Here is a 27,880-nt window from a genome sequence, read left to right as displayed (position 1 = left end):
CTCTTTCCCAATCCTCCTACCCAACCACATCCTGGCCCATCATTATTTCCACTTCTGAGCACCAAATCTAGACTGTGGAACAGAATTAAAGAATCACTTTTTCAGGACCCAGTAACTGCCACCCACTGTGGTGCTTAAATTTGAAATTAGGCTCAAAGGTGTGTACAACCTTCCTCTGTACTGGTGCAAAATCATGACACCCTGCAATGTCACCTTCTGGTTCCATGATGCTTCAAATAGCAAGGTGTCGACACTTGCGAAAGAAAGGCCACAGCCCAGAAGTTCACGTGATGAGTAAGGGAGGGGATTAATGATGTCACACTGGCACCAAATTTCACCAAAGTTCAGCCCAATGTCATGATGGACATGTCACATGGACAGAAGATCTTCCCACCCCCTCTTACCCATATTTCACCCCTCCTATTAACACCTCTGTGAAGGGGTCAGAACCGTGACAACCAGCGTTGAAATCTCAGAACATATCAGACATCATGACTCAGAATCAGTACGAAAAGGCAGCAGGGGAGGTATAAAGGGTGTCAATGGAACCACCCCTTTCCCTGGGGCATTGATTCCCACACATTTTGTAGTCGAAAACAACATTCTGCGTTGCAGTTAGTGATAGGAAAATGTTCTTCAGAACCTGACACTGCTGACAACCTTGAATGCTTTAACCCTTCTCTAAAATGGAAAGGATCTGTGGCAACCACCCACCTTTATTGAGAACTTTAAAAATGTATTCGTACAGACAAAACCTGTGACATCATCCTAGGTGTTTGCAGAGCAGCAACACATTCAGGTTTCAGATGGCCTACTATCAGGTGCAAGAGCAACAATGCGGTGGTGACAGAGCAGCAGCATAGTTTGCCTCCAGGTGTCTGGTACTCTTTCAAATGACTTCATTTGGAGCATCATTTGTTGTAGAGCAAAGTAGGTTTTCAACAACATTCAAATTTCACGATCATATACCGGTATACGCCAAGGTGGGCTCTCTTCTCCCCCTAACAAATGAAAATGGCATGTTTTCACGAATGCACTTAATGGGAATGAAGAAATGGAGGTAGATCAGATGTATGTGTGTCTGCATCAGGAGTAAGGCATGCTATAGTACTGAACTTTTTAAAACTGTTTCACTAACAATACGCTCTTCTGTTTTTGAAATATCATTTGTTAAGTTGAAATAAACGTTGCTTTTGAAACTCCTTGACTTTTCATTTGAACCCAGACTCTTGTGATGATCAAAATTTAAAAACGAAGTAATGTGAGCAAATGTGAAGAAATGAGATGAAATACCCTATTCCAAATGTGAAAGGTGTGTTCCATTTCTGCACCTAACAAACTGAACCAACTGACTTATTGCAGACTTACATGAGCAGAATAACAAATTTCCTCAGGAGTCATGTGAAACCCTGGAGTGAAATTTACTTCGAACACATACACATCACTGGCAAACTCTTACCATCGCTACTCTCTGTGAGAGGTGGAATGTCCACCAGAGTGCATTAATGTTGTTCGCCTTTAGCATTGTTACTAATGGTAAGGTATAGAAGGAGCATGAACAGTGTGAAATGTTGAGTGATTTTTGTGATAGTCACAGAAATGTGGCTTACTTGCATGTGCATTATCAGCATCTGACAAGAGTTGGAAAGAATCCTATTGTGAATCTCAATACGGTCGGCTTGTGAGATCATGCAATATGCAGATTTGTGGGAATTTGGGAGTGTCACTAGCCTGATGGACTGAATGTGAACATGAGGGCAGGAATACTCACCATAAATTTCCAGTCGACCACATTTGGCCATATTGTCAATCGCTAATATTTGAGGCTCGCCATATTGTGCAACAAGCATATTTTAGTTCCATTACATCTTTGCCTGGGATCTGAGAACAAGTACTGGACACAATGCAACATTCTATGTCCTCTATCACCACAGCAATTGTGGGTAAGCTTGCCTCAGGAGAGGCTACAAGAGCTTTAACACCCTCCCCAACTGAATCGGTGCATGCATTCAGACAGAGTGGGTGCAACGGCATACTGATAAGTGAGCTCATACAACTAAGTGCTTTGTAAATTAGACTCTACATTGTGACAACTGAAATAATGTCCCACACTCTCTCAATCCTTGAAGTTTCCTGCCCTCAGCACTTTTTGTAATTAAACATTAATTTGTTCTGTCTTTCTACCTTTTTAAGAGAATGACGATGAAATTGCATTCCCTCTTACGAAAATTAAAATAAAAAGCAAGCCTAATACTTGGGTAACACAGGGGATATGGAAATCTGGAGAGCGACTTAGAAAGCTAAGTAAATCAGGCAGGCTAAATCCAGCTCTGAAACAGTATGTCACCTGTTACAGAAAATTGTACAGGAAAGTCATTAATGCAGCAAAAAAGTTACATAATGACTCATACATCAGTAGAAGCGAGGGTAACAAGAAAATTAAATCAGTTTGGAATGTCATAAATACAACTGTAGGCAGAAGTAAAGTAAGAGGCAGCAGCTTTGTTATTAAAAGTGAAGACAAAACTATAAGTGATCCTTTACATATTGCCAATATATTCAACCTTCATTGTGCAAGTATTGTACAAAGCCTCATAAAAACCCAAAGTCAAACAAAAATTAAATATAACACCTCCACAAATCCTAAAACTATGTTCTTATACCCTGTAAGTGTACAAGAAGTACAGAATGCAATCAACAAACTAAAAAATAAATTGTGTTGTGGCACTGATGGCATTCCAGATAAAGTACTTAAACACAGTATAAATATTGCTCGTCCCCTTGTAGACATAATTAATGCCTCTTTCAGCACTTGCACTTTCCCTAAAGAACTAAAGCTGTCAATAATAAAACCAATATATAAAAATGGTGATCCTCATGGTGTAAAAAACTTCAGACCCATATCCCTGATATCCTGCTTCTCAAAAGTTATTGAAAGAATAATGCATGAAAGACTCTCCGCTTTCCTGAACACAAGTAGAATATTAGTCAGTGAGCAAAATGGCTTCAGAAAAAATAGGTCAACTGAAACAGCTGTATATAATTTCCTAAAACTTCTCCTGATCTTTATAGATCATAATGAAGTAAACTGTGGGGTGTTTTTAGATTTATCAAAGGCATTTGATGTTATTGGTAATGAATTAGTGCTTGAGAAACTATATTGCTATCGTGTATGTGGTACTGTTCACAGCTGGTTTCAATCATACCTGTCAGACAGATACCAGAAAGTAGAAATAGTTCACGAAGGAACCTCTTACTTTTCAGAATATAAGAAAGTTAGTAATGGAGTGCCACAAGGTTCTGTGCTGGGACCCCTCTTGTTCTTTATCACCTACCAAACTGTTTAACACTAGCTAATGCTGTATTGTATGCAGACAATACAAGTCTTTTTATTAAAGCTCAAAATAAGACTGACTTGCAACAAAAAGTAGAAATAACAAAAGAAGAAGCAGGAAAATGGTTTAGAGATAACTGTTTATTTGTAAATGAGAAAAAAACAGTATGGATGAATTTCAGTCATGTATCGAATCAAGTAAAGCCCAATATAGTCTTGAAACTTTGTGAACAGAAGATTTTACAAACTTCAAACACAAAATTTTTAGGTATCTGGTTAGACGAGAATCTAAAGTGGGATAAACATATTGAAATGCACAATAAAAAGCTAAGTAAATGCTGCTATATACTCAGAATGCTGAAAAACTGCTGCAGTGAAAAACAGTAATATGTGCTTATTATGCTCTTATGCATAGTCTATTGCGGTATGGTGTCTTATTTTTGGGGTAATTTAAGTCTGGCAAAGCAGTCATTCATTCATTATTCAAAAACGAGCATTAAGAATAATGAAAGGGGCTGCACCAAGAGAGCCCTGCAGGGAAATTTTCAAAGAATTTCAAATAATGTCGCTTCCATCTTTATATATCTATGAAAGTATCTGCTTTTTCAAATCTCACACCCAATTTTCTTCTTTAAATAGTGAGTGCCATGACTACCCAACAAGACACAAGAATGATTTCCACAGAGAAACACACAAAACAGCCCAATATCACAAAAGTGCAATATATCACCCCAAAATCCTTTTTAGTGCTCTTCCCTTAAGCATCAAAATGATAGAAAAGTTTTACATTTTTAAAAATGAGCTTAAAAAATGTTATTAAGAGAATTTTTTTACAGCGTTACAGAGTACACGGATTTTCAGAACATAGTGACATAGTGGTCAATGATAATGATAATTCATATTTGAACGAATGTATGAAAATAGTCTGCCTGTACACACAACAGTAATTAATTAATTAATTAATTACTGTTTGTTCTGTTATTCTCTACTAGTGGTCAATGATAATGAAAAACAAATGTATGAAATAGTATGCACTATAAATAATTAATTATTGTTTGTTTTGTTATTATCTACTATACGCTGCATGAGATATTGAGATATATATGTTTTACCACAGTAGGCCTATGTAATTAATTTACTGTATAATTACAAACTAATATAATGTAACATGAAAACTCCTATAGGATTGTATATGATAAAATGGATGCTCACACACACACACACACACACACACACACACACACACACACACACCTCAGTGATTATATATTCAATGGTACTGAATCACATGTATTTTATTTAACATGGACATATACAAATGAAAATATTGTGATGTAGCAGCTTGTTATTTAAAAAATACAGTCCATCAGCAACATATAATTCAGTTTTGTCACTTGTATTTGCTTACAGCATTGAATATGGAGGAATGTACCATCCAGGTGAAGAAATGAACCCTCTCATCTGATATCCATTAAGCATATTTTTCAGTAAATGGAGACAACAAATAGCTCTGCAGGTATTTGCAACTCTCAGAACCAAGAACAACTCCAGGTCAAAGATGAGAAAGGACAGGTGTGTAGCAAAGGCAGCTGAGGAAGGTAAAAAGGACCAGTTACCAACTTTGATTGAAAGTGTGAACTCTTGCTGTATTGTATCACATCTGTACTCATTCTCTTGTTTCATCTAAAGTATACACTTTTTTCTTTGCCTACAAATACACTGAAACACTGCCTGCTCCCTAATGAGTATATGAAAAGTCATGTTTACTGAAGGATAAGTTGCACCTCAACATTTATTATTTATTTATTTGTTTCTTTATCTTTTCTCAAATGCCAGATGAAAGGATCAGCATTTCTAAACACTGATTGTTATTTTATTAATATCACAGTTAAATGACTAGATTATTACAGTATCTAAAATAATACATCTCAATAAAATCTTAGCCATACCTTTAAAGACTCTTATTTATACAGACTCTGCAAATCAAGCACCTCAACGTCATATCACAGTTCATATATGTAAATAGGAAGCTTTGTAACTTTGAGATGTCTTTGAATGCACAAAACATTACAGTAGTTACATTTACAAGCAAAAAACACTGTCAGATGGGTAAAAAAGGAAGTAATTAAAACATCTTATTCTAAACATTAAGTATCAAACACACACATAATTCTTAAAGAGAAAGCTGTACTCAGTTTCAACATGCTTTGTAATGAATATTATCTCCACAACACAAACTAAAAGAAAAGCAAAAATGTATTTAGCTGCCATTACTCAAGAATCAGTCAATTTCACCAGTAATATCATGGGACTATTAAATAATGAAAATAAATAGCATTATAAATATAATGAAGCTCTTCATTATGGCACATTTACAGCTAAATTCCCACAGACAAAAGAAACCATGGTAGAAATACTGAAGTAATGATCAAGAATTCATTATCATTTATGGAATTATTACTGAACTCAAAAATTCTAGTTTAATATTATTCACTTAATGGCATACTGTGTGAACTCTTGCCAACTACACTATTAAACATACATTCTTGTGTGTGGAGGTTATGTGACTGACAGAAGGTAACTTGGTTTTCACAAACTGGCTCACTGCACAGAGTGGTGGTTTTGCAATTATAAATGATGAAGTTATTTTGCATTCAGAAGAATACAAAACCTGAATATAACTGGAGGCAGTTTGCTATTATATTACATATGAAAATACCATAACTCTAGCAAGAAACAAGTATATTAAAATAAATACTACAAAATTAAAGCTCTTGCAATACGAATCAGAATTTTTAGGTCATATGATTTCTTGTTTCTTTAGTTTTCCAAATTAAATGTTCGACCCTAGAGCTAAAATGAATGTTGCTAAAATAATTTAACAACACAATAATACTGCATTTCAGTTACACACATAACAATATTCATTAATTGCAACAAAATCATCACAGCAAGATTTTTCTAGTGATCTAAGTAGATATTTCTACATCACTTTATTCCAGTTACACATCATATTTTCTTTATTCATCAGGTAATTAATTTTGGTTGGGAATAATGTTCAGACTGGAGTACATATAGTTTGACAGTCATATTGAGTCTCGTGTGTAAAAATGCTATGGTCACATTAAGCCAAATAAACATCGTCATACATGTATATAAAGTACTGTGACCTTCGGGGGTGCCTTTTTTTCTTAAATTTAGATGTCTTAAACTGTTATTTTAATGCTTATTTATTCATATACTGGTCCGGCATACTGTCACAAATAAAGCACTTTGTGTGTGGGCACACGCACGCTGACTCTCTGAAGGAGCATATTAAACTAGAACAATAAGTGGAAATGAAACTGACAGAAGCAACATCTGATTTGTTCTACAAAGGACAGAGGCATAAAAGCACGACTCAAACTTCACTGAATGCCAAATCAAGTCAATCACTGTTCACAATAAGGTTGGTGCAGGTTCCTTTTGATGAAAAAGGTGAAACTGTGCTTCAGGAAAAAGAGCTATTTGTATTAGCTAGTTGTCACTTATTGGTCTGGCAGATAGTGAACACGCAAATACAAGGAACAGTGGCATGATGCTTTGAGAAGTAGGCACCATTTACAATTTATGAAGACATTGTGTTCATGCCATGAAATTCTGAGGGAAAACTAAATGCAGGGCGACAATGTGATAGTTCTGTATTAAGACTAAAAAAATAATAATAAAAATAAGAAAAACTTTTTACAGCAAACAAAGGAAAATCCAGGAAGGAATGTAATTATATTAAAGTATAATTCACAATATTGATTCAAACCTTTTTAAGAAGTACTTTGAGGGAGATATACAAATGGCTGCTGTCATTTGCATCAATGCATTCGCAGAAGAGCATGATGAAAATGAGAAAAGTATTTAATTTGTTGAGATCACACAAGAAGTTCAATTAGATAGACCAAAAACATCACAGATAGATATTGGATTGTTTCTTCAGAGAATCAGCATGTTTATTATAACTGTGCATTGTGGTACTTAAATTTTACACTAGCCCACTCAATATGATTAGCAAACTGTGTGTATTCAGGTCTGAGGAATGTGATTATGAACCCAAATTAACTGCCTTAGGTTTAAAAAACAATATATGTTCTGTGACAGGAATATAAGGATATAAACATAAAAATAAATTTTAAAAATCTATAAAAGATAAAAAAATCTTTGTACATAAATAGTAATCTGTTCAATAAAATAACAGTTTTTACATAATTGTATAATCGCCGTACTTAAAACTACAAAGTAAAATACCAATAACATTTGTGGCTGTTGACAAACACTTCAATAGCCTTTAGAAACGAGTACAAGTATAATGTGCAGCAGTAAAACAGCTTTATGGCTTGAAATTTATGAGAACTGACTAGATACTATGCTACACAAATGTAAAGCAGTACAAAGTGAAGATCGATAATTTTAAATCTTAATGTAATTCTCTATCAAATACAAAAATTCCTAAACCTTCGCCTACACGGCAAATATTTGTGAGCTTATCTGCAATATCTTTAATAGAATCCACTTGTTCTTGTAAGAATTCTGTCTCCAAGAAGTCACAAAGATTAGCATCATCATGAGCTGTGGCAATTTTGTGGAGATCCAAGAGACTCTAAAAAGAAATGAAGAAAATGTTTCATGAAATAGTTAATGAAATGCACAGAGAAAAATAGTTAGCTAAATTAAATAGCTTTAGTTCTGTGCCTGAATTAATTGTCCTTATTTTTAGTGTTGTTATATCTGTCACTGCACTTTATAATGGGACTATACCTATGTAATCTTGGGGTATTTCAGTTGACAATACAGATGCAAATTAACCGTACATCATGATACATCCTCTGTGATTACTACCTTTCAAAGTTTTGGCAATGTGAGACTACTGATTAATATTCATGTCTGGAAGCCCATAATTTTTGCCATGAAATTTACTATCCTTTATATTAAAATATTTCAAATCTCATTATTGAACTCAAGAAAATGTATTTATATCTCTATGAATTTATTGGTGTGAATCATACTCTGATGTGTCAATATAAATGTACCTATGGTTTACGTTTACACTGCTGTGAACAGTAGTAGATAGTTGGTGTTGTGCTGTCGAAGAGGGTTATTGAAATGTAACATGTCTCCATTGTACCTAAGTCAGATATACTGTTGTAGTGACCTATTTCTGACAATCGATCCCTACAAGTGTACAGTGCTCATAAACAATCCGTGAAGTGTTAATTTACGTGCAGTGATATAGTTATTCTTTGACTTAGCTTTAGTTAGTTATTACGTGCTGTTCATGTCTACACAATTAATTCATGTGTGTAGTGCTCAGTTATTGCTAAACGTATGTGGGAATAAAGGAATTGTTTTCTCCGCATTTGGTGACACCCGACGAACTACGTAACATCCACGTCAGCTTCAGCGTTTAACGAAGTTCCGCAACGTTCATATTTGTAACTTCCGCGCCAGCCACGTCGCGCTCATTTCAGCATGATATGACCGATTCGCCAGTCTCAATTCAACCTGAAGCCAGCAGTGCAATTAACAGGGTGACAATAAAACCTCCACCATTCTGGTTACATAATCCTCTATTGTGGTTTGCCCAGTTAGAAAGCCAGATCGTCCTCGCACAAATATCGGCGGACAAAACTAAGTACAGCTATGTGGTTGCAGCACTTACAGAAGATCTAGCAGCAGAAGTACTAGATATCCTAGCCGCACCACTGGATACCGATCGTTATGCATCCATTAAAAATGCATTAATAATGTGTTTGTCACAATCAGAGGCAAAACGGCTAGAGAAGCTACTGCGCACTGAAGAACTCTGAGATCGCACTCCATCACAACTCTTACGACGTTTGCGCACACTGGCAAGTAACACTGTAACTGATGATGTGCTACGAAATATATGGTTGTTTTGGTTGCCGTCAGGTACTCAACAAATTCTCACGGTATGTGCAGGCGATTTAAACGCACTAGCACAAACGGCCGACAGGTTAACTGAAATGTATCCCACATCAAGTGTCTCAAAATTAACACCACAACAAGAAAATTCGCCCACAGTGATGCTAGTCTCCCTACAATCACAACTGGCAGAGTTGACCGCACAGGTAGCTGCATTACAAACAACGCATAACCGCCAACGGCCACGCCACCGACGGTCACGAAGTCACAATCGATCACCATCACTACAGAATTTATGCTGGTACCACAAGACATTTGGTAATGATGCACGCAAATGTACGCCACCTTGCAAGTGCGGCAGACACTGTAGCAGCGATAACTTCCCGCGAACACTTGCCGACTTTTTGTGACAGACCGCGAAACAAAACTACAGTTTCTCGTCGATACAGGCGCAGAAGTGTCCGTATATCCAGCAAACCGCCTATCACGACGGAGCTGCGATGACTGTTATCTATACGCCGCCAATGACTCCAAAATTAGAACATACGGGCGAGTAACATTATTCCTTAATTTGGGGCTACGCCGTGTGTTTGAATGGCAATTTACAGTGGCAGATATATCACAGCCTATTATCGGAGCAGATTTTTTGTCCTTCTATGACTTACTGTCCTTCTATGACTTACTGCCAGATCTGCGACGTCAGCGACTAATAGATTTGACTACTAGTCTGCATGCAACAGGAAAAGTCCGTTGTATCACACCACTAGAGGTACGCACAGTCACAGGCGACACACCATATATATATATATGATTACTGAAAGGATACCCCGAGATCACACACCAATCGCCTACTCTGCCACCAGTCAAGCATACAACCGTCCACCACATTTTGGCCACGCCAGGGCCGCCAACTCACACTCTGCTTAGACGTTTAACGGCCGAAAAGCTAAAAGTGGTAAAGCAGGAATTTCGCAGCATGCTGTCACAAGGTATCTGAAGAGTTTCTAGTAGCAGGTGGGCATCCCCAATTCACATCGTGCCTAAAAAGAAGAATGGACGGCGCCCCTGTGGTGGCTATCGCCAACTCAATGCAAAGACCATACCAGACCGGTACCCAGTTCCACATATAGAAGACTTTTCTGCAAATGTTCACAGTAAGACTATATTTTCTACCATTGATCTAGTTCGAGCTTACTATCAGATCCCTATAGCTGCAAAAGACATTCCTAAAACAGCGGTGACAACACCATTCAGTCTATCTGAATTCACCCGAATGCCATTCGGACTATGTAATGCCGCTCAGACCTTCCAACGTTTTATGGATGAGGTTACAAGAGATTTAGATTTTTGCTATGTGTATATAGATGATTTATTGGTGATGTCTGCATCAGAAGAGGAGCACTTACAGCATTTGGCACAAGTGTTTGACCGCCTACGCACACATGGACTAGTAATTAATCCTGCCAAGTGTGTTTCTGGTGAGAAAGAGGTCCACTTTCTAGGATATTTGGTGAATGCACAGGGTATTCGACCGCCACATAGTAAAGTAGAGGCCATAAACAAATACCCCCGCCCTCTCACAGTCAGAGAATTACGACGATTCATTGGAGTAGTGAATTTCTACCAACGCTTCATTCGCAATCATGCACTGATAACTGCACCATTAAATGAACTACTTAAAGGCGCACCTAAACCTAAGCACAGTGTGCATTGGACTATCGAGGCGGACACCGTGTTTCACACTATAAAAAAAGCTATAGCAGAGGCCGCGCAATTAGCACACCCGGTCGCGCATGCTCCACTCTCTCTCATGGTTGATGCTTCGTCCACTGCCATTGGTGCCGTACTTCAGCAACAAATTGATCAGTTATGGCAGCCCATTGCATTTTATAGTCATAAGTTGTCACCATCTCAGCAACGTTGGGCAACATATGACCGTGAGCTGTACGCAGCTTATGCTGCAGTAAAAAAATTCAGACACGCATTAGAAGGGTGACAGTTCACGATTTACACAGATCATAAACCGCTTACCTATGCCTTTAAGGTAAAGCCAGAGAAAGCATCGCCCAGGCAGCTGCGACACTTAGATTATATCAGCCAGTTCACGACCAGCATTGTGTATGTGGAAGGGAAGCTAAATGTTCCAGCTGATGCACTTTCTCGCATAGAAGCAGTGTCCACAGTAGCAGATGACATCGCACAGGTGGAAGCAGTGACACAGGCCATTGATTACAACGCCCTCGCGCAACAATGTGATAGTGAGTTGCGTGATCTATTGCAACAAGAGACGACACCCGACGAACTACGTAACATCCGCGTCGGCTTCAGCATGTAACTAAGTTCCGCAACGTTCACTTTTGTAACTTCCACGCCAGCCATGTCGCGCTCGTTTCAGCACAATAATGACTGATTCGCCAGTCTCAATTCAAGCTGGAGGCAGCAGTGCAATTAACAGGGTGACAATAAAACCTCCACCATTCTGGTTACATAATCCTCTATTGTGGTTTGCCCAGTTAGAAAGCCAGATCGTCCTCGCACAAATATCGGCGGACAAAACTAAGTACAGCTATGTGGTTGCAGCACTTACAGAAGATCTAGCAGCAGAAGTACAAGATATCCTAGCCGCACCACTGGATACCGATCGTTATGCATCCATTAAAAATGCATTAATAATGTGTTTGTCACAATCAGAGGCAAAACAGCTAGAGAAGCTACTGCGCACTGAAGAACTCTGAGATCGCACTCTATCACAACTCTTACGACGTTTGCGCACACTGGCAAGTAACACTGTAACTGATGATGTGCTACGAAATATATGGTTGTCTCGGTTGCCGTCAGATACTCAACAAATTCTCACGGTATGTGCAGGCGATTTAAACGCACTAGCACAAACGGCCGACAGGTTAACTGAAATGTATCCCACATCAAGTGTCTCAAAATTAACGCCACAACAAGAAAATTCGCCCACAGTGATGCTAGTCTCCCTACAATCACAACTGGCAGAGTTGACCGCACAGGTAGCTGCATTACAAACAACGCATAACCGCCAACGGCCACACCACCGACAGTCACGAAGTTGCAATCGATCACCATCACTACAGAACTTCTGCTGCTAGATCTTCTGTAAGTGCTGCAACCACATAGCTGTACTTAGTTTCGTCCACCGATATTTGTGCGAGGACGAACTGGCTTTCTAACAGGGCAAACCACAATAGAGGATTATGTAACCAGACTGGTGGAGGTTTTATTGTCACCCAGTTAATTGCACTGCTGGCTCCAGGTTGAATTGAGACTGGCAAATCGGTCATGTCACAACCACTGACACACATGACGCACGGCCCGGTTTCAAGAAAGAAGTAGTTACAAGAGCTGGACGGCGTGTGAAATTTAATCTGCGGTATTGTTAGCATTAAAGAGGGGAGTCATGTAGTGACCTATTTCTGACAATCGATCCCTACAAGTGTACAGTGCTTCATAAACATTCCGTGAAGTGTTAATTTACGTGCAGTGATATAGTTATTCTTTGACATAGCTTTAGTTAGTTATTCCGTGCTGTTCATGTCTACACAATTCATTAATGTGTGTAGTGTTCAGTTATTGCTAAATGTATGTGGAAATAAAGGAATTGTTTTCTCCAACACCCACATTTGGTGACCCCGACGTGATTTGAACACGCAACCTTCCTGAAGCAAGCGTTGTGTTGTACTGTGACGTAGCAAGAGGAAAGATATGTCCGTTTGTGCCACAGCAATTCAGAACACAGGCAATTGCATCAATGCACAATCTGTCACATGCAGGAGTAAGAGCCACACTCAGATTGGTCAAACAAAAATTTGTATGGCCATGTATGTACACAGACTGTAAAACATTTGTGAAGCAATGCTTGGCGTGCCAGAGGAATAAAATCACACAGCACGTCAAGGCACCATTAGGCACATTTCTTCCGCCAAATCAGCGTTTTGACAATGTGCATGTTGACATCATCAGCCCACTCTCGACATCGGAAGGCTACAGTTATTGCCTCATGGTGATTGACAGATTTACTAGGTGGCCTGAGGCATTTCCAATGAAGGACATCACTGCAGAAACTATAGCTCAAAGATTTTTTCGTGGTTGGATTGCCCGGTTTGGAGTTCCACTGAGAATTACAACTGATCAAGGATGACAATTTGAAGCCTACGTTTTCAAAGCACTGGCTACGTTATTAGGTACGAAACGCATACGCACCATGGCACACCACCCCACATCAAATGGCATGTGTGAGCGTCTTCATCGACAGTTAAAGGCAGCACTGAGATGTCACGCAACACCGAATTGGACAGAGACACTACCTATCGTACTTTTGGGTCTATGAACGTCATTCAAAAGTGATCTGAAAGCAACAGTAGCAGAACTGGTGTATTGACAAACGTTACGCCTACCTGGAGAATTTCTGCACAGCATGGCAAATGATACAATCACAGCCTCAGAATTCGCCACAAGATTAAGAGAGCATTTACGCCAATTGAGACCAACAATGCCCAGAAACCAGCTTGGAAGACACTCGTTCGTTTTTGTGGAGCTAGACAAGTGCACAAATGTATTCTTACGCAATGATACTGTGCGTAAACCACTGCAGCCACCATATGACGGACCATATCTGGTAGTCAATAGGGATACCAATACTTTCCGCATAATGATTAACAGTACACCCACCACAGGTGCAGTGGACCGTATCAAGCCTGCATTTCTGGACGCAACAGATACCACAGCTACCACTGAACACAAACCAGAGAAGACAGGAGAAGCTACAAGATGTGTTCCTATACCCCATGAACACCACAACGCTCAGCGAATACCAGTCACTGCAACACCAAGACCGACGTCGAGGACTACTACACCACTCCCTGACACAACCACTGACACACGTGACGCACCGCCCGGTTTCAAGAAAGAAGTAGTTACAAGAGCTGGACGGCGTGTGAAATTTAATCTGTGGTATCGTTAGCATTAAAGGGGGGAGTCATGTAGTGACCTATTTCTGACAATCGATCCCTACAAGTGTACAGTGCTTCATAAACATTCCGTGAAGTGTTAATTTACGTGCAGTGATATAGTTATTCTTTGACTTAGCTTTAGTTAGTTATTCCGTGCTGTTCATGTCTACACAATTCATTCATGTGTGTAGTGCTCAGTTATTGCTAAACTTATGTGGGAATAAAGGAATTGTTTTCTCCACACTGTCAATGTATCAAGAAATGTGGAAAAGTTATTTTGTGATTACTTAAAAGTGAATACAGATGGAAATTAATTTACCTGATGTTTCCTCTTGAAGAAGTAACAGTAATACTTGTTTACAATTTTTTGAGAGCATAGCTAATCAGCATTATTGGGGACAGTTTAAAGAAGAAAATTAGCACATTATCGTTAAACACTTACAAGATGCAGGTAACTTCTCAGCAACATCATATCATCATCAAATTATAGAAGAACAACAACAACAGCAGCAGCGTTGAACAAAAGGATGAGTACTGACATTATAATTATAAACATTACATAACTAGCAGTGTTAACAAAAATTGAACTAGGTTCCTTCTGCTGCAACTAACTTTAATAATTCTATGCAAGGCAAACTTTCTCTGACAGAACTGTATATGAACTTCAGTTTGTCAGTTACATAACAATATTTGGTTAATAAGCAGAACAGGGTCCCATTAGACCTATGGACTCAGTCCAGGATCCTTTGTTGTAGGCAATGTGTTTTCAGGAACAAATCTTAGTGTGTGCATATTAAATTCTGCAGAAAAAGACAGTGAAATTATTGTATCCAGATTTGAAATGTGTTTATAGTAGTATCTTCAAGAGTTAATAAATGAATGAAGGCCATTTAAAAGGAAATAACTTTTTTTAAATGGTGTAGTTCTGCAACACTGAAGATGAGTACAAGGTTTACATTTACACCTTTTGGTTTCATTTTATACTGTCTAATTGTATCAATAATCATAAAAATAACAGGAGAAATGACACAGGAAGTGGGAGTGGGAGGTTGGGGCTGTCACACATTAATCAACTTGATGTCAGTGAAAAATTAGACGAGAAAACTTAGACGATTCAAAAATAGACAAGAAACTGAAACGGGAGGAAATATTCAGAATAATTTCAGCTAAAATGGAGGAGATGCAATGACAGTAAACTGTAGCAAATCCTTAAAGTATATTTACAGATTTAGTGGATAAAAGAAACTCATCAAAAGCAGAGTTGAACAAACAGCAGAACTATATTCAGACAATGTTTACAGGGAAATTAACAGCTGTGATGTCATGATTTCAAGCTACTATGGTACTAAGAGTATTTCTATAACAAGTTGTTGTAAAAATTTTTGTTTTAAGACTGTTTTGAGAAATGAAGTTGGATTGTGGGAAAATAAATTTGTTGTCAGTGTTGCTGGTAATGTGTTGTGGTACAAAATTTTTTAAAAATTTTAATAGTGGAAAGAGAAGAAAGTCTAGATAATGTTACAAGCAATGTGTGATCAAAGTACTGGAATGTGATGTGATATAACTATGGCTAACCAAACAATTAATGATAAAAATTTAAGGAAATGAAAATTAAGAATGTGAAATAGAAACATTGTAACAATAGTACCCTCAGGGGATCACAGGAACTTTGTTTAACATGAAATTGGCTAACCCAGGACCCCAATGCTCTCGCAGTTTTACTTCAATGGTTTCAGTGTCTGTATTGCATGCTTTTCTCTGACTCATCTGTCTATCTTTTACAAAATATCCTCTACTGTCATTCTATCATCTTCTATGTTGCATAATAGTTATATAGTACGTGGATCAATGCCATATGCTATATGTAGATCTCAGAGTGGCAATACAAATTTTATTAAGGCACAAACATTAACAAACTGAAAAAAGCCATGTATGAATGTTGTTGTTGTCTTCAGTCCAGAGACTGGTTTGATGCAGCTCTCCATGCTACTCTATCCTGTGCAAGCTTTTTCATTTCCCAGTACCTACTGCAACCTACATCCTTCTGAATCTGTATAGTGTATTCATCTCTTGGTCTCCCTCTATGATTTTTACCCTCCACACTGCCCTCCAACACTAAATTGGGGATCCCTTGATGCCTCAGAATATGCCCTACCAACCGATCCCTTCTTCTAGTCAAGTTGTGCCACAAATTTCTCTTCCCTCCAATTCTATTCAATACCTCCTCATTAGTTATGTAATCTACCCATCTAATCTTCAGCATTCTTCTGTAGCACCACATTTCAAAAGCTTCTATTCTCTTCTTGTTTAAACTATTTATCGTCCATGTTTCACTTTCATACATGGCTACGCTCTGTACAAATTCTTTCAGAAACAACTTCCTGACACTTACATCTATATTTGATGTTAAATTTCTCTCCTTCAGAAATGCTTTCCTTGCCATTACCAGTCTGCATTTTATATCCTCTCTACTCTGACCATCATCAGTTATTTTGCTCCCCAAATAGCAAAACTTATTTCCTACTTTAAGCGTCTCATTTCCTAATCTAATTCCCGCAGCATCACCCGTTTTAATTCAACTACATTCCATTATCCTCGTCTTGCTTTTGTTGATGCTCATCTGATATCCCCCTTTCAAGACACTGTCCATTCCGTTCAGCTGTTCTTCCAGGTCCTAATTACAATGTCATCGAGGAACCTCAAAGTTTTTATTTCTTCTTCGTGGATTTTAATTCCTACTCCAAATTTTTCTTTTGTTTCCTTTACTGCTTGCTCAATATACAGATTGAATAACATCGGGGATAGGCTACAACCCTGTCTCACTCCCTTCCCAACCACTGCTTCCCTTTCATCCCCCTTGAATCTTATAACTGTCATCTGGTTTCTGTACAAATTGTAAATAGCCTTTTGCTCCCTGTATTTTACCCCTGCCACCTTCATAATTTGAAAGAGAGTATTCCAGTCAACATTGTCAAAAGCTTTCTCTAAGTCTACGAATGCTAGAAACGTATGTTTGCCTTTCCTTAATCTATTTTCTAAGATAAGTCGTAGGGTCAGTATTGCCTCACGTGTTCCAACATTTCTACGGAATCCAAACTGATCTTCCCGGAGGTCGGCTTCTACCAGTTTTTCCATTCGTCTGTAAAGAATTAGTGTTAGTATCTTGCAGCTGTGGTTTATAAATTTTCACATCTGTCAACACTGATTTCTTTGCGATTGGAATCATTATATTCTTCTTGAAATCTGAGGGTATTTCGCCTGTCTCATAAATCTTGCTCACTAGATGGTAGAGTTTTGTCAGGACTGGCTCTCCCAAGGCCGTCAGTAGTTCCAATGGAATGTTGTCTACTCCAGGGGCCTTGTTTCGACCCGGGTCTTTCAGTGCTCTGTCAAACTCTTCACGCAGTATCTTATCTCCCATTTTATATTCATCTACATCCTCTTCCATTTCCATAATATTGTCCTCAAGTACATCACCCTTGTATAGACCTTCTGTATGCTCCTTCCACCTTCCTGCTTTCCCTTCTTTGCTTAGAACTGGGTTTCCATCTGAGCTCTTGATATTCAGGCAAGTGGTTCTCTTTTCTCCAAAGGTTTCTTTAATTTTCCTATAGGCAGTATCTATCTTACCCTAAGTGATATGCACCTCTACATGCTTACATTTGTCCTCTAACCATCCCTGCTTAACCATTTTGCACTTCCTGTCGATCTCATTTTTTAGACGTTTGTATTCCTTTTTGCCTGCATTTTTATATTTTCTCCTTTCTTCATTTAAATTCAATATATATTCTGTTAGCCATGGATTTCTATTAGCCCTTGTCTTTTTACCTATTTGATTCTCTGCTAACTTCACTATTTCATTTCTCAAAGCTACCCATTCTTCTTCTACTGTATTTCTCTCTCCCATTCTTTTCAATCATTCCCTAATGCTCTCCCTGAAGCTCTCTGGTTCTTTCAGTTTATCTGGGTCCCATCTCCTCAAATTCCCACCTTCTTGCAGTTTCTTCAATTTTAATCTACAGATCATAACCAGTAGACTGTGGTCAGAATCCACATCTGCCCCTGGAAATGTCTTACAATTTAAAACCTGGTTCCTAAATTTCTGTGTTACCATTAGATAATCTATCTGAGACCTTCCAGTATCTCCAGGCTTCTTCCATGTATACAACCTTCTTTTATGATTCTTGAACCAAGTGTTAGCTATGATTAAGTTATGCTCTGTGCAAAATTCTAACAGGCGGCTTCCTCTTTCATTCCTTACTCCCATTCCATATTCACCTACTACGTTTCCATCTCTTCCTTTTCCTACTATCGAGTTCCAGTCACCCATGACTATTAAATTTTCATCTCCATTCACTATCTGAATAATTTCTTTTATAACATCATACATTGCAGCGATCTCTTCATCATCTGCGGAGCTAGTTGGCATATAAACTTTTACTACTGTGGTAGGTGTGGGCCACAATAATGCGTTCACTATGCTGTTTATAGTAGCTTACCCACATTCCTATTTTCCTATTCATTATTACACCTACTTCTGCATTACCCCTATTTGATTTTGTATTTATAACCCCATATTCACCCGACAAAAGGCTTGTTCCTCCTCCCACCGAACTTCACTAATTCCCACTATAACTTTAACCTATCCATTTCCCTTTTTAAATTTTCTAACCTACCTGCCTGATTAAGGGATCTGACATTCCACGCTCTGATCCATAGAACACCAGTTTCTTTCTCCTCATAATAATGTCCTCCTCAGTAGTCCCCACCCGGAGATCCAAATGGGGGACTATTTTACCTCCGGAATATTTTATCCAAGAGGATGCCATCATCAATTGACCATACAGCAAAGCTGCATGCCCTTGGGAAAAATTACAGCTGTAGTTTCCCCTTTCTTTCAGCCATTTGCAGTACCAGCACAGCAAGGCCGTTTTGGTTAGTGTTACAAGGCCAGATCAGTCAATCATCCAGACTGTTGCCCCTGCAACTACTGAAAAGGCTGCTACCCCTTTTCAGGAAGCACACGTTTGTCTGGCCTCTCAACAGATACCCCTCCATTGTGGTTGCACATACGGTACAGCTATCTGTATCACTGAGGCAAGCAAGCCTTCCCACCAACGGCAAAGTCATTGTTCGAACTTATGGCAGAGAATGAAATCTGTATTTTTCATAGAAAAATGTGTTGTGTGGAAGAATCTATATGCTTTATCAAACTACTATACACTCGCAACTTCATTTTAAGATTGTAAAACTTTCCACTATAGTGTAAACTATGATCAAAATACTTACGATTAATTAGTAAAATTAAATATGGGAGTCAGACTGAAAATACACTTAAATGTCAGTGTGAAAACAGTTAGCAACTATCCTTTGCAGTGCACAGAAAAATAATGTGAAACAAAACATAAGGTTAACTTCTGCAATCTGTCAGTTGTCTAGTTATGCTTGATGTTGGGAGAAAGAACTTATCAGAAGTATTTTCAGATCCAAGAGAGCATCACATGATGTATGAGAACTGGAAGGCAATTTAGTTCTTGAGTAATAAAAACATGTGTGGTGCTATCATCAGCAAAATAAGTAAATTATATGTGGAGCATTATTCAGTTAGGGTTTTACAAAGATGACAATTAGGGCACTATGGAGGTATTTGATATGATTATGATTTGAATAGTCTATGTGATACTATATTATTATTACTACTACTACTACTACTACTACTACTACTATGTTTTCGATATATAATGTGATGATGCTATGATTATTGATGATGCTAGGCTAAGATTATGTTAAGGGTATGCTGATGCTCTGTTATGTAATTTATATTATTCTTGTTCATGATAGTACGCTGCATTTAATTATAAGACACATCATGGTGAAATTAGTGTTGCCTGTTGGAGTAAAACCTCCATTTATGTTTAAGCTTACAAGTTTTTTAAGTAGTGGTTGTTGGACTGACGTATCTGTGGTATGTAAATCTGGATTTGTATCAATACAGAACTGACATAGGGAGAGCGTAAGGGAACAATTGACAGGAATGGGGGAAAGAAATACAATAGACGAAGAATGGGTATTTCTGAGGGATGAAATAGTGAAGGCAGCAGGGGATCAAGTAGGTCAAAACACGAGGGCTAGTAGAAATCCTTGGGTAACAGAAGAAATATTGAATTTAATTGATGAAAGGAGAAAATATAAAAATGCAGTAAATGAAGCAGGCAAAAAGGAATACAAACATTTCAAAAATGAAATCGACAGGAAGTGCAAAATGGCTAAGCAGGGATGGCTAGAGGACAAATGTAAGGATGTAGGGGCTTATCTCACGAGGGGTAAGATAGATACCACCTACAGGAAAATTAAAGAGACCTTTGGAGATAAGAGAACCACTTGCATGAACATCAAGAGCTCAGATGGAAACCCAGCTCTAAGCAAAGAAGGGAAAGCAGAAAGGTGGAAGGAGTATACAGAAGGTCTATACAAGGGCGATGTACTTAAGCAATATTATGGAAATGGAAGAGGATGTAGATGAATATGAAATGGGAGATACGATACTGCGTGACGAGTTTGACAGAGCACTGAAAGACCCGGGTCGAAACAAGGCCCCCGGAGTAGACAACATTCCATTGGAACTACTGACGGACTTGGGAGAGCCAGTCCTGACAAATCTCTACCATCTGGTGAGCAAGATGTATGAAACAGGGTAAATACCCTCAGACTTCAAGAAGAATATAATAATCCCAATCCCAAAGAAAGCAGGTGTTGACAGTAGTGAAAATTACTGAACTATCAGTTTAATAAGTCACAGCTGCAAAATACTAATGCATATTCTTTACAGAAGAAGAATGGAAAAACTAGTAGAAGCCAACCTCGTGGACGATCAGTTTGGATTCCGTAGAAATGTTGGAACACGTGAGGCAATACTGACCCTATGAGTCATCTTAGAAGCTAGATTAAGGAAGGGCAAAACTACGTTTCTAGCATTTGTAGACTTAGAGAAAGCTTTTGACAATGTTGACTAGAATACTCTCTTTCAAATTCTGAAGGTGACAGGGGTAAAATACAGGGAGCGAAAGGCTATTTACAATTTGTACAGAAACCAGATGGCAGTTATAAGAATCGAGTGGCATGAAAGGGAAGCAGTGGTTGGGAAGGGAGTGAGACAGGGTTGTAGCCTATCCCCGATGTTATTCAATCTGTATATTGAGCAAGCAGTGAAGGAAACAAAAGAAAAATTTGGAGCAGGTATTAAGAAATAAAAACTTTGAGGTTCGTCGATGACATTGTAATTCTGAGACAGCAAAGGACTTGGGAGAGCAGTTGAACAGATTGGACAGTGTCTTGAAAGGAGGATATAAGAAGAACATCAATAAAAGCAAAACAAGGATAATGGAATGTAGTCGAATTAAGTCGGGTGATGCTGAGGGAATTAGATTAGGAAATGAGACACTTAAAGTAGTAAAGGAGTTTTGCTATTTGGGGAGCAAAATAACTGATGATGGTCGAAGCAGAGAAGATATAAAATGTAGACTGGTAATGGCAAGGAAAGCGTTTCTGAAGAAGAGAAATTTGTTAACATCGAGTATAGATTTAAGTGTCAGGAAGTCATTTCTGAAAGTATTTGTATGGAGTGTAGCCATGTATGGAAGTGAAACATGGACGATAACTAGTTTGGACAAGAAGAGAATAGAAGCTTTTGAAATGTGGTGCTACAGAAGAATGCTGAAGATTAGATGGGTAGATCACATAACTAATGAGGAAGTATTGAATAGGATTAGGGAGAAGAGGAGTTTGTGGCACAACTTGACTAGAAGAAGGGACCGGTTGGTAGGACATGTTCTGAGGCATCAAGAGATCACCAATTTAGTATTGGAGGGCAGCGTGGAGGGTAAAAATCATAGAGGGAGACCAAGAGATGAATACACTATAGAGATTCAGAAGGATGTAGGTTGCAGTAAATACTGGGAGATGAAGAGGCTTGCACAGGATAGAGTAGCATGGAGAGCTGCATCAAACCAGTCTCAGGACTGAAGACAACAACAACAATAAGGTTTACTCTAGATGACCCATAAACAGGTTGACACAGGATGACGCCTTGCAGGTGCCCATGGCTGTGCTGCAGATTTTATTGTATACCTTTCCTTCAAAGGAGAAATGGCTGTGTCTTATGAAAAAATTAGGAAGGTGTATGAGGAATTAGGTAGTGGGTTTGGAGTATGAAGGAAATTGGGAGAGGTAGTGTTCAATAGCACAAAAACCATGGGCATGAGGGATGTTGGTGTAGAGGGAAGTGGCCTCAACAGTGATGAGTAGGGTCCATGGGGTAAAGGGATGGGGATGGTGGAGAGTCGGTGGGAGAGGGGTTGATATTTTCACATGGGATGCTAGATTTTGTGTAGTTAGTTGGACATGTTAGGACCAAATTCTTTGAGTGGGAGGGAGAATAACAAAATACATCCAGGCTTGTTGAATTTGTGTGTGTGTGTGTGTGTGTGTGTGTGTGTGTGTGTTTTGGATTGGGGGGAGCATAAAAAGGCAGTTGTGGCAGGTGTCCTAGCGGAGAGGTTCTGGAAAGAGCATAAGGCTTTAAGCAGCAATTGAAGGTTATTTTGGATTTCTGGGAATGGATCACCCTATCCTCATTTCTTCACACAATGTCAACACCTTCTCTCCCATCTGCTTCACCTGATCATCCTCAACCCAGCATGCCATGTACCTGGACATTGCATTAAACACCCCAAACACCAACAGTACTCACATTTTGACACATCCCTTATAAACCAAAAAAATCCCTGCCATACAGCCCAGCCACCTGGGAATGGTATACCTGGAGTGACAAGGACTCCCTTGTCCAGAAGATCTCACAAAGGTCTTCACAGAAAGACTGTATCCACCAGACCTAGCCCACAAACCAATTTCCCATCCTGTATCCCCCCCCCCCCCCCCCAAGAATCAGGTACAGACGAGCACCCCCTTCATTACCCAACAATAACATCCCAGACTGAACACCCCTCCTAAAGTGGTGTACCTCACCCACCCAACCTCCATAACATCCTAGTCCACCATAAAGTATGTCACTCCCAATCCAAACCCCTTGCACAGTGATCATATCCCTTTGGAAGACCCAGGTGCAAGATCTGCACAATCCACTCACCCTGCACTTCCAGTCCTGTCACAGACTTATCCTAACCCATAGAGGCTGGGCCACCTGTGAAATTCGTGTCATGTATCAACTCTACTCAATCATTGCAAAGCTTTTTATATTGGTATGACTATCAACCAGCTGTCCATCATGATGAATGGCCACCACCAAACTGTCGCTAAAAGCATGGTAGACCACCCTGTGGTACAACATGCAGCTGAATACGACATGCTAGATTTCAATGGCTGCTTCAAAACTCAGGCCGTCTAGATCCTTCCCTCAAACACCACTTTTTCAAACTGTACAGATGGGAGTCATCTTTAGAACACATTCTCTACTCCCAAAATTAGCCTAGCCTCCACCTACGATAAACTACCATCACCACACCCTCTACCCAACAGTTACCCCTCCCCCCCAATCCTATCACCTCCATGTTCCATCACTCTCACTGTACACCCCTCTCTGTCACCGCACCCAACAGTCTTTTCCCATTTCTGCTCTGATCTCATCTTCTGCTCCACCCATTCATCCACAGCCTCCCATCACTGTGCCTGGCAGCATTGCCCTGCCACCTTGCAATCCCTCCTCCCTCCACCTTACAGCACTCACCCATACCCTGCTATCCTCCTCCCTTCCCTGCCCTGCCCCACTTCAGATTGCTGCTTTCATTCAATGCAACAGTTGCAGTCTAGCCAGAGCAGTTGAAGACTTCAGACATTTGTGCATGTGGTGTGTGTGTGTGTGTGTGTGTGTGTGTGTGTGTGTGTGTGTGTGTGTGTGTGTGTGCATGTGTGTGTGTTCATTTCTTTTCTGAAGAAGGCTTTGGCCAAAAGCTTGTGTGCAACAGTATTTTCACTGGGCATGTCTGCAACTCAATGTGTCATCTTTAAGGTGAGCAGCAATCTATCCTCTTATAATTGCAAATGTTAGATCAGGCATAAAAGTAAAAAGAGAGTAAAATTAATAATGTGAAATGTATTAAACTACACTTTCCATAGCATGTGCACATTCCAGGTGTAGAAGTATGAAACTGGAATTTGGTTGCAATAATTGCACGTCTGCTGTTTGAAACTGAAAAAGAATATTTTATTCAAAATAATCTCCATTACTAATTATACATTTCTCCCACCTCTCCAGCAGGCTATGAATGCCATTCCAAAACTGCAGTTCTCCTTTTGAAGCGAACCAGTCAGCAAGCCATTTTCTTACATTTTCATATTAACTGAAGTGCTGTTCATCGAGAGCATGTCCCACTGATGCAAATAGGTGATAATCGAACTGAGCCAAATCTGGAGAAAAAGCTGCATGCCCTAGTATTTCCCAACTGAATGCCTCGATCATTTCCCTAACCGTTTTTGCAGTGTGTGATGGGGCATTATCATGGAGGAATAGGACTGTGTTGCCTTTTTCATATTCTGGTTGTTTTTCACACACTGCTTGATTTAAATCAATCATTTGCTGTTGGTAGTGATCAGTGTTAATGCTTTCACCAGATTTTAGCAGCTCATAATAGATGACACCCTTATGATCCCACCAATCACAGAGCATTGTCTTCTTTCCAAAGCGATTTGGTCTTGCAGTAGATGTCAATGGTTTGTTTGGATTCACCCATGATTTACGATGCTTAGGATTCTCAAAATATACATTTTTCATCACCTGTCACTATTAGATGACTAAATGACTTTCTTTTGTATCTGGCGTGCAGCATTTCACAAATGGTCTTTTGATTTGCTTGCTGTCTTTCAATCAGTTCATGCAGTACCCATTTTTCGACTTTCTGCACCTTTCCCATAGCTTTCAACCAAAGAGAAACAGCTTTCTGCATCACATACAACTATTCCATAAGTTCCTGTTGAGTGACTATCATCGTCATTCAACAAGGCCTGCAATTTGTTGTGTATGAACTTTTTTGGTGGTTTAGGTGCTCGACATTTCTCTCGTCAAAACCACCACTTTGGATTTTTTTGAACCACTCAAAACACTATGTTTTCCCAAGAGCATGTTCACAGAAAGCTTCAAAAAGCATTCGAAGCAATTCTGCAGCAGTTTTTTTCAAATGATAACAGAAAACCAGTGCTGTCCACAAATCCTAGTTAATAGGCACAAAACTTGACATGTTTACAAGTGTGATGTATGGAACTTTGGTTACTGTATGTTGACATTCATCATCATCCATTACAGGATGCAGATGGCACTGCAGATGCGGTCTCACGGGCCCTACACCAATGGCTAGCACCATCTATACGGAAATTTCAGTTTCATTCTTCTACACCTGATATCAACTGAATATGCAACAGGTCTACAAAAGAGAATGCCTACACTACACTTGCCTGTCATCTTTTGGAGTATTGCTCTGCAGTGTTGATCAGCATGAGACAGGATTGACAGTGATTTTGTATTATTGTGAACTAGGGGAGTGTGTGTCATGGATGTGAATGCGGACTGGGGTGGCAATCATTAAAACAAATGTTTTTTGTTGTGACAGGATCTTTTCATGAAATTTAAATCACCCACTTTCTCCGCAGAGTGACAAAATTTCTGTTGGCATGCTCCTACACAGTGAGATATGACCATCATAAAATAAGAGAAATCTGAGTTCGCACAGAAAGATTTAAGTGCTGGTTTTTCCTGCACACTGTTTGAAGCTGAGCAGTGGTGAAGTAGCATGAAGGTGGTTTGACGCACCATCTGCCAGGCAGTAGATGGAGATGAACATTGTTCAGAAAATAAAATGTCATCACATTTTTTCATGAATATTTCCTAAAGCCCTCAAAAACCACACTGTTAAAAATTAGGTAGAACAAATTACAAACACCACTGCATTACTACATAGATTTTCAAAAATGATTGAAAGAATAATATGTGAAACATTCAGATTTACTGAATAAAAATAAAAAAAGCAAATCCACTGAAATTGTAGTATATAACTTTCTGAACTTGGTTCTAAGTGCCACAGGCAATTGGAACCAACCTGTGGACTGTTTCTAGATCTTTCAAAGGCCTTTGATGTTATCCATCATGATCTACAATTCACTATGTTAGACTGATATAGTGCTCAGGGAATGACCCATGATTGGTTGAACAATCTGTTTGACAGGTACCAAAAGTGTGTCATGATGAAGCAGATCTTCAGCATAAAACTGAAGCAATGTAGGAAAATTGTTTTGTGGTAACTGTTTTGTAGTGAATGACAAAATATAATCAGCGTGGATGACCATCAGTCACTCAAGAAGCAAAGATTATACAGGGTGTTTATAAATGAATATCAAGGTTTTAACGCTTTATAATATTTATTACATTAAACTTACAGTTATAAATGATATGTCAAATGAAAGAGTAACTGTAAGTTTAATATAATTAAGCGTTAAAACCCCGATATTCATTTATAAACACCCTGTAGTATAGTAATATAATTTGGGAACAGCAGGCTTCAGGAGGGCTTTCACTGAAATTCTTAGCAGCATGTATAGACAGTCATTTAAGACGGGAGGGTTCTGAAGAAATCTAAACAAAGAACTAAGTAAATATTGCTATATGTTACAAATGCTTAAAAAATACTGCACTATACAAACACTGTTGTTATATGCATATTATTTGCTCATACACAGTTTACCTAAGTACGAGCTTCTATTTCAGGATGATGAAAGCATGGTACATAAGCTTTTAAACTCCAGAAGAGACCTACAAGATTCATAAAAGTTAGCTACGTAGGGAAATCTTGACTTCACAGTTTAAGCACGTAATAAAAACATGACAGTAAACAGCTTCTACAGCAATGATGAATTTATGAAAAATCACATTAAATTAAAAATAATCAATAAGATATCTACTTTAATTTCCCAGTGAGATATGATACAATGGTGTCAGTGAGTACAGCATAATGAATTACAGTGATGCACAATTATAATTGGAATGCTCAGTTCTTTGGATGCTAAATAAATGCAATATAATATGATCAAGAGACACTTGACAACATTTACAATAGAATACACTGTACAAACAAACAGGCAAACACTAAGCCCTTCCAAGGTACAGTTGGGCAGAGCTTAGCAAGAGCTATCACATTGGCTAAGTATTCAATGAAATCCATCATTTCATAGTAAAAATCATCTTTTATCAAGTGCAGGATATCACAAAATTAGACAAAGAACATAAAACCTCTAACTCAAAAATAAAATATATTCTGCTGAAAGAAGTATGCATTTTTCCTCTTACTGTTTTTAGGTGTGCAAGCTTCCACTTTGGAAACAGAAAGGGCACGAAGTGTATTAAGCAGACTTAACAGGGGGAGTAACTTTAAGACTGTAATTACAAATTAGTGACAGTGAGCTTACAATTGCAACTGTATTTAACTTTAACCTACCCATTTCTATTTTCAACTTCATTAACATAATTAGCTGTTTAATGGATCTAACATCTGACACTATTACCAATGGAATGCAAATTTTGTTTTTCATTATCATATCTTGAGTGTCCTCTGGCTGGAGATTCAAATAATGAACTATTTTACTTCTGGAATATTTT

At 38.7% G+C, this 27,880-nt stretch overlaps 1 protein-coding gene across 1 annotated transcript in view; it reads right to left on the bottom strand.

The window, feature by feature from the left end:
• Positions 1–4,611: 4,611 nt before the first annotated feature.
• The window catches only part of LOC126253055 (soma ferritin), a 52,507-nt gene continuing 29,238 nt past the window's right edge, over positions 4,612–27,880 (bottom strand). The window contains exon 3 of the mRNA XM_049954140.1: positions 4,612–7,964. Coding sequence (XP_049810097.1) covers positions 7,782–7,964 — 183 coding nt within the window. The 3' untranslated portion in view covers positions 4,612–7,781. The remainder of the gene's footprint in view (positions 7,965–27,880) is intronic.

This window comes from Schistocerca nitens, chromosome 4 (genome assembly GCF_023898315.1).
Source record: "Schistocerca nitens isolate TAMUIC-IGC-003100 chromosome 4, iqSchNite1.1, whole genome shotgun sequence".
Lineage (NCBI taxonomy): Eukaryota > Metazoa > Arthropoda > Insecta > Orthoptera > Acrididae > Schistocerca > Schistocerca nitens.
Note: the sequence above shows the minus strand (reverse complement) of the source record. Positions and strands in the feature narration are given on the sequence as shown.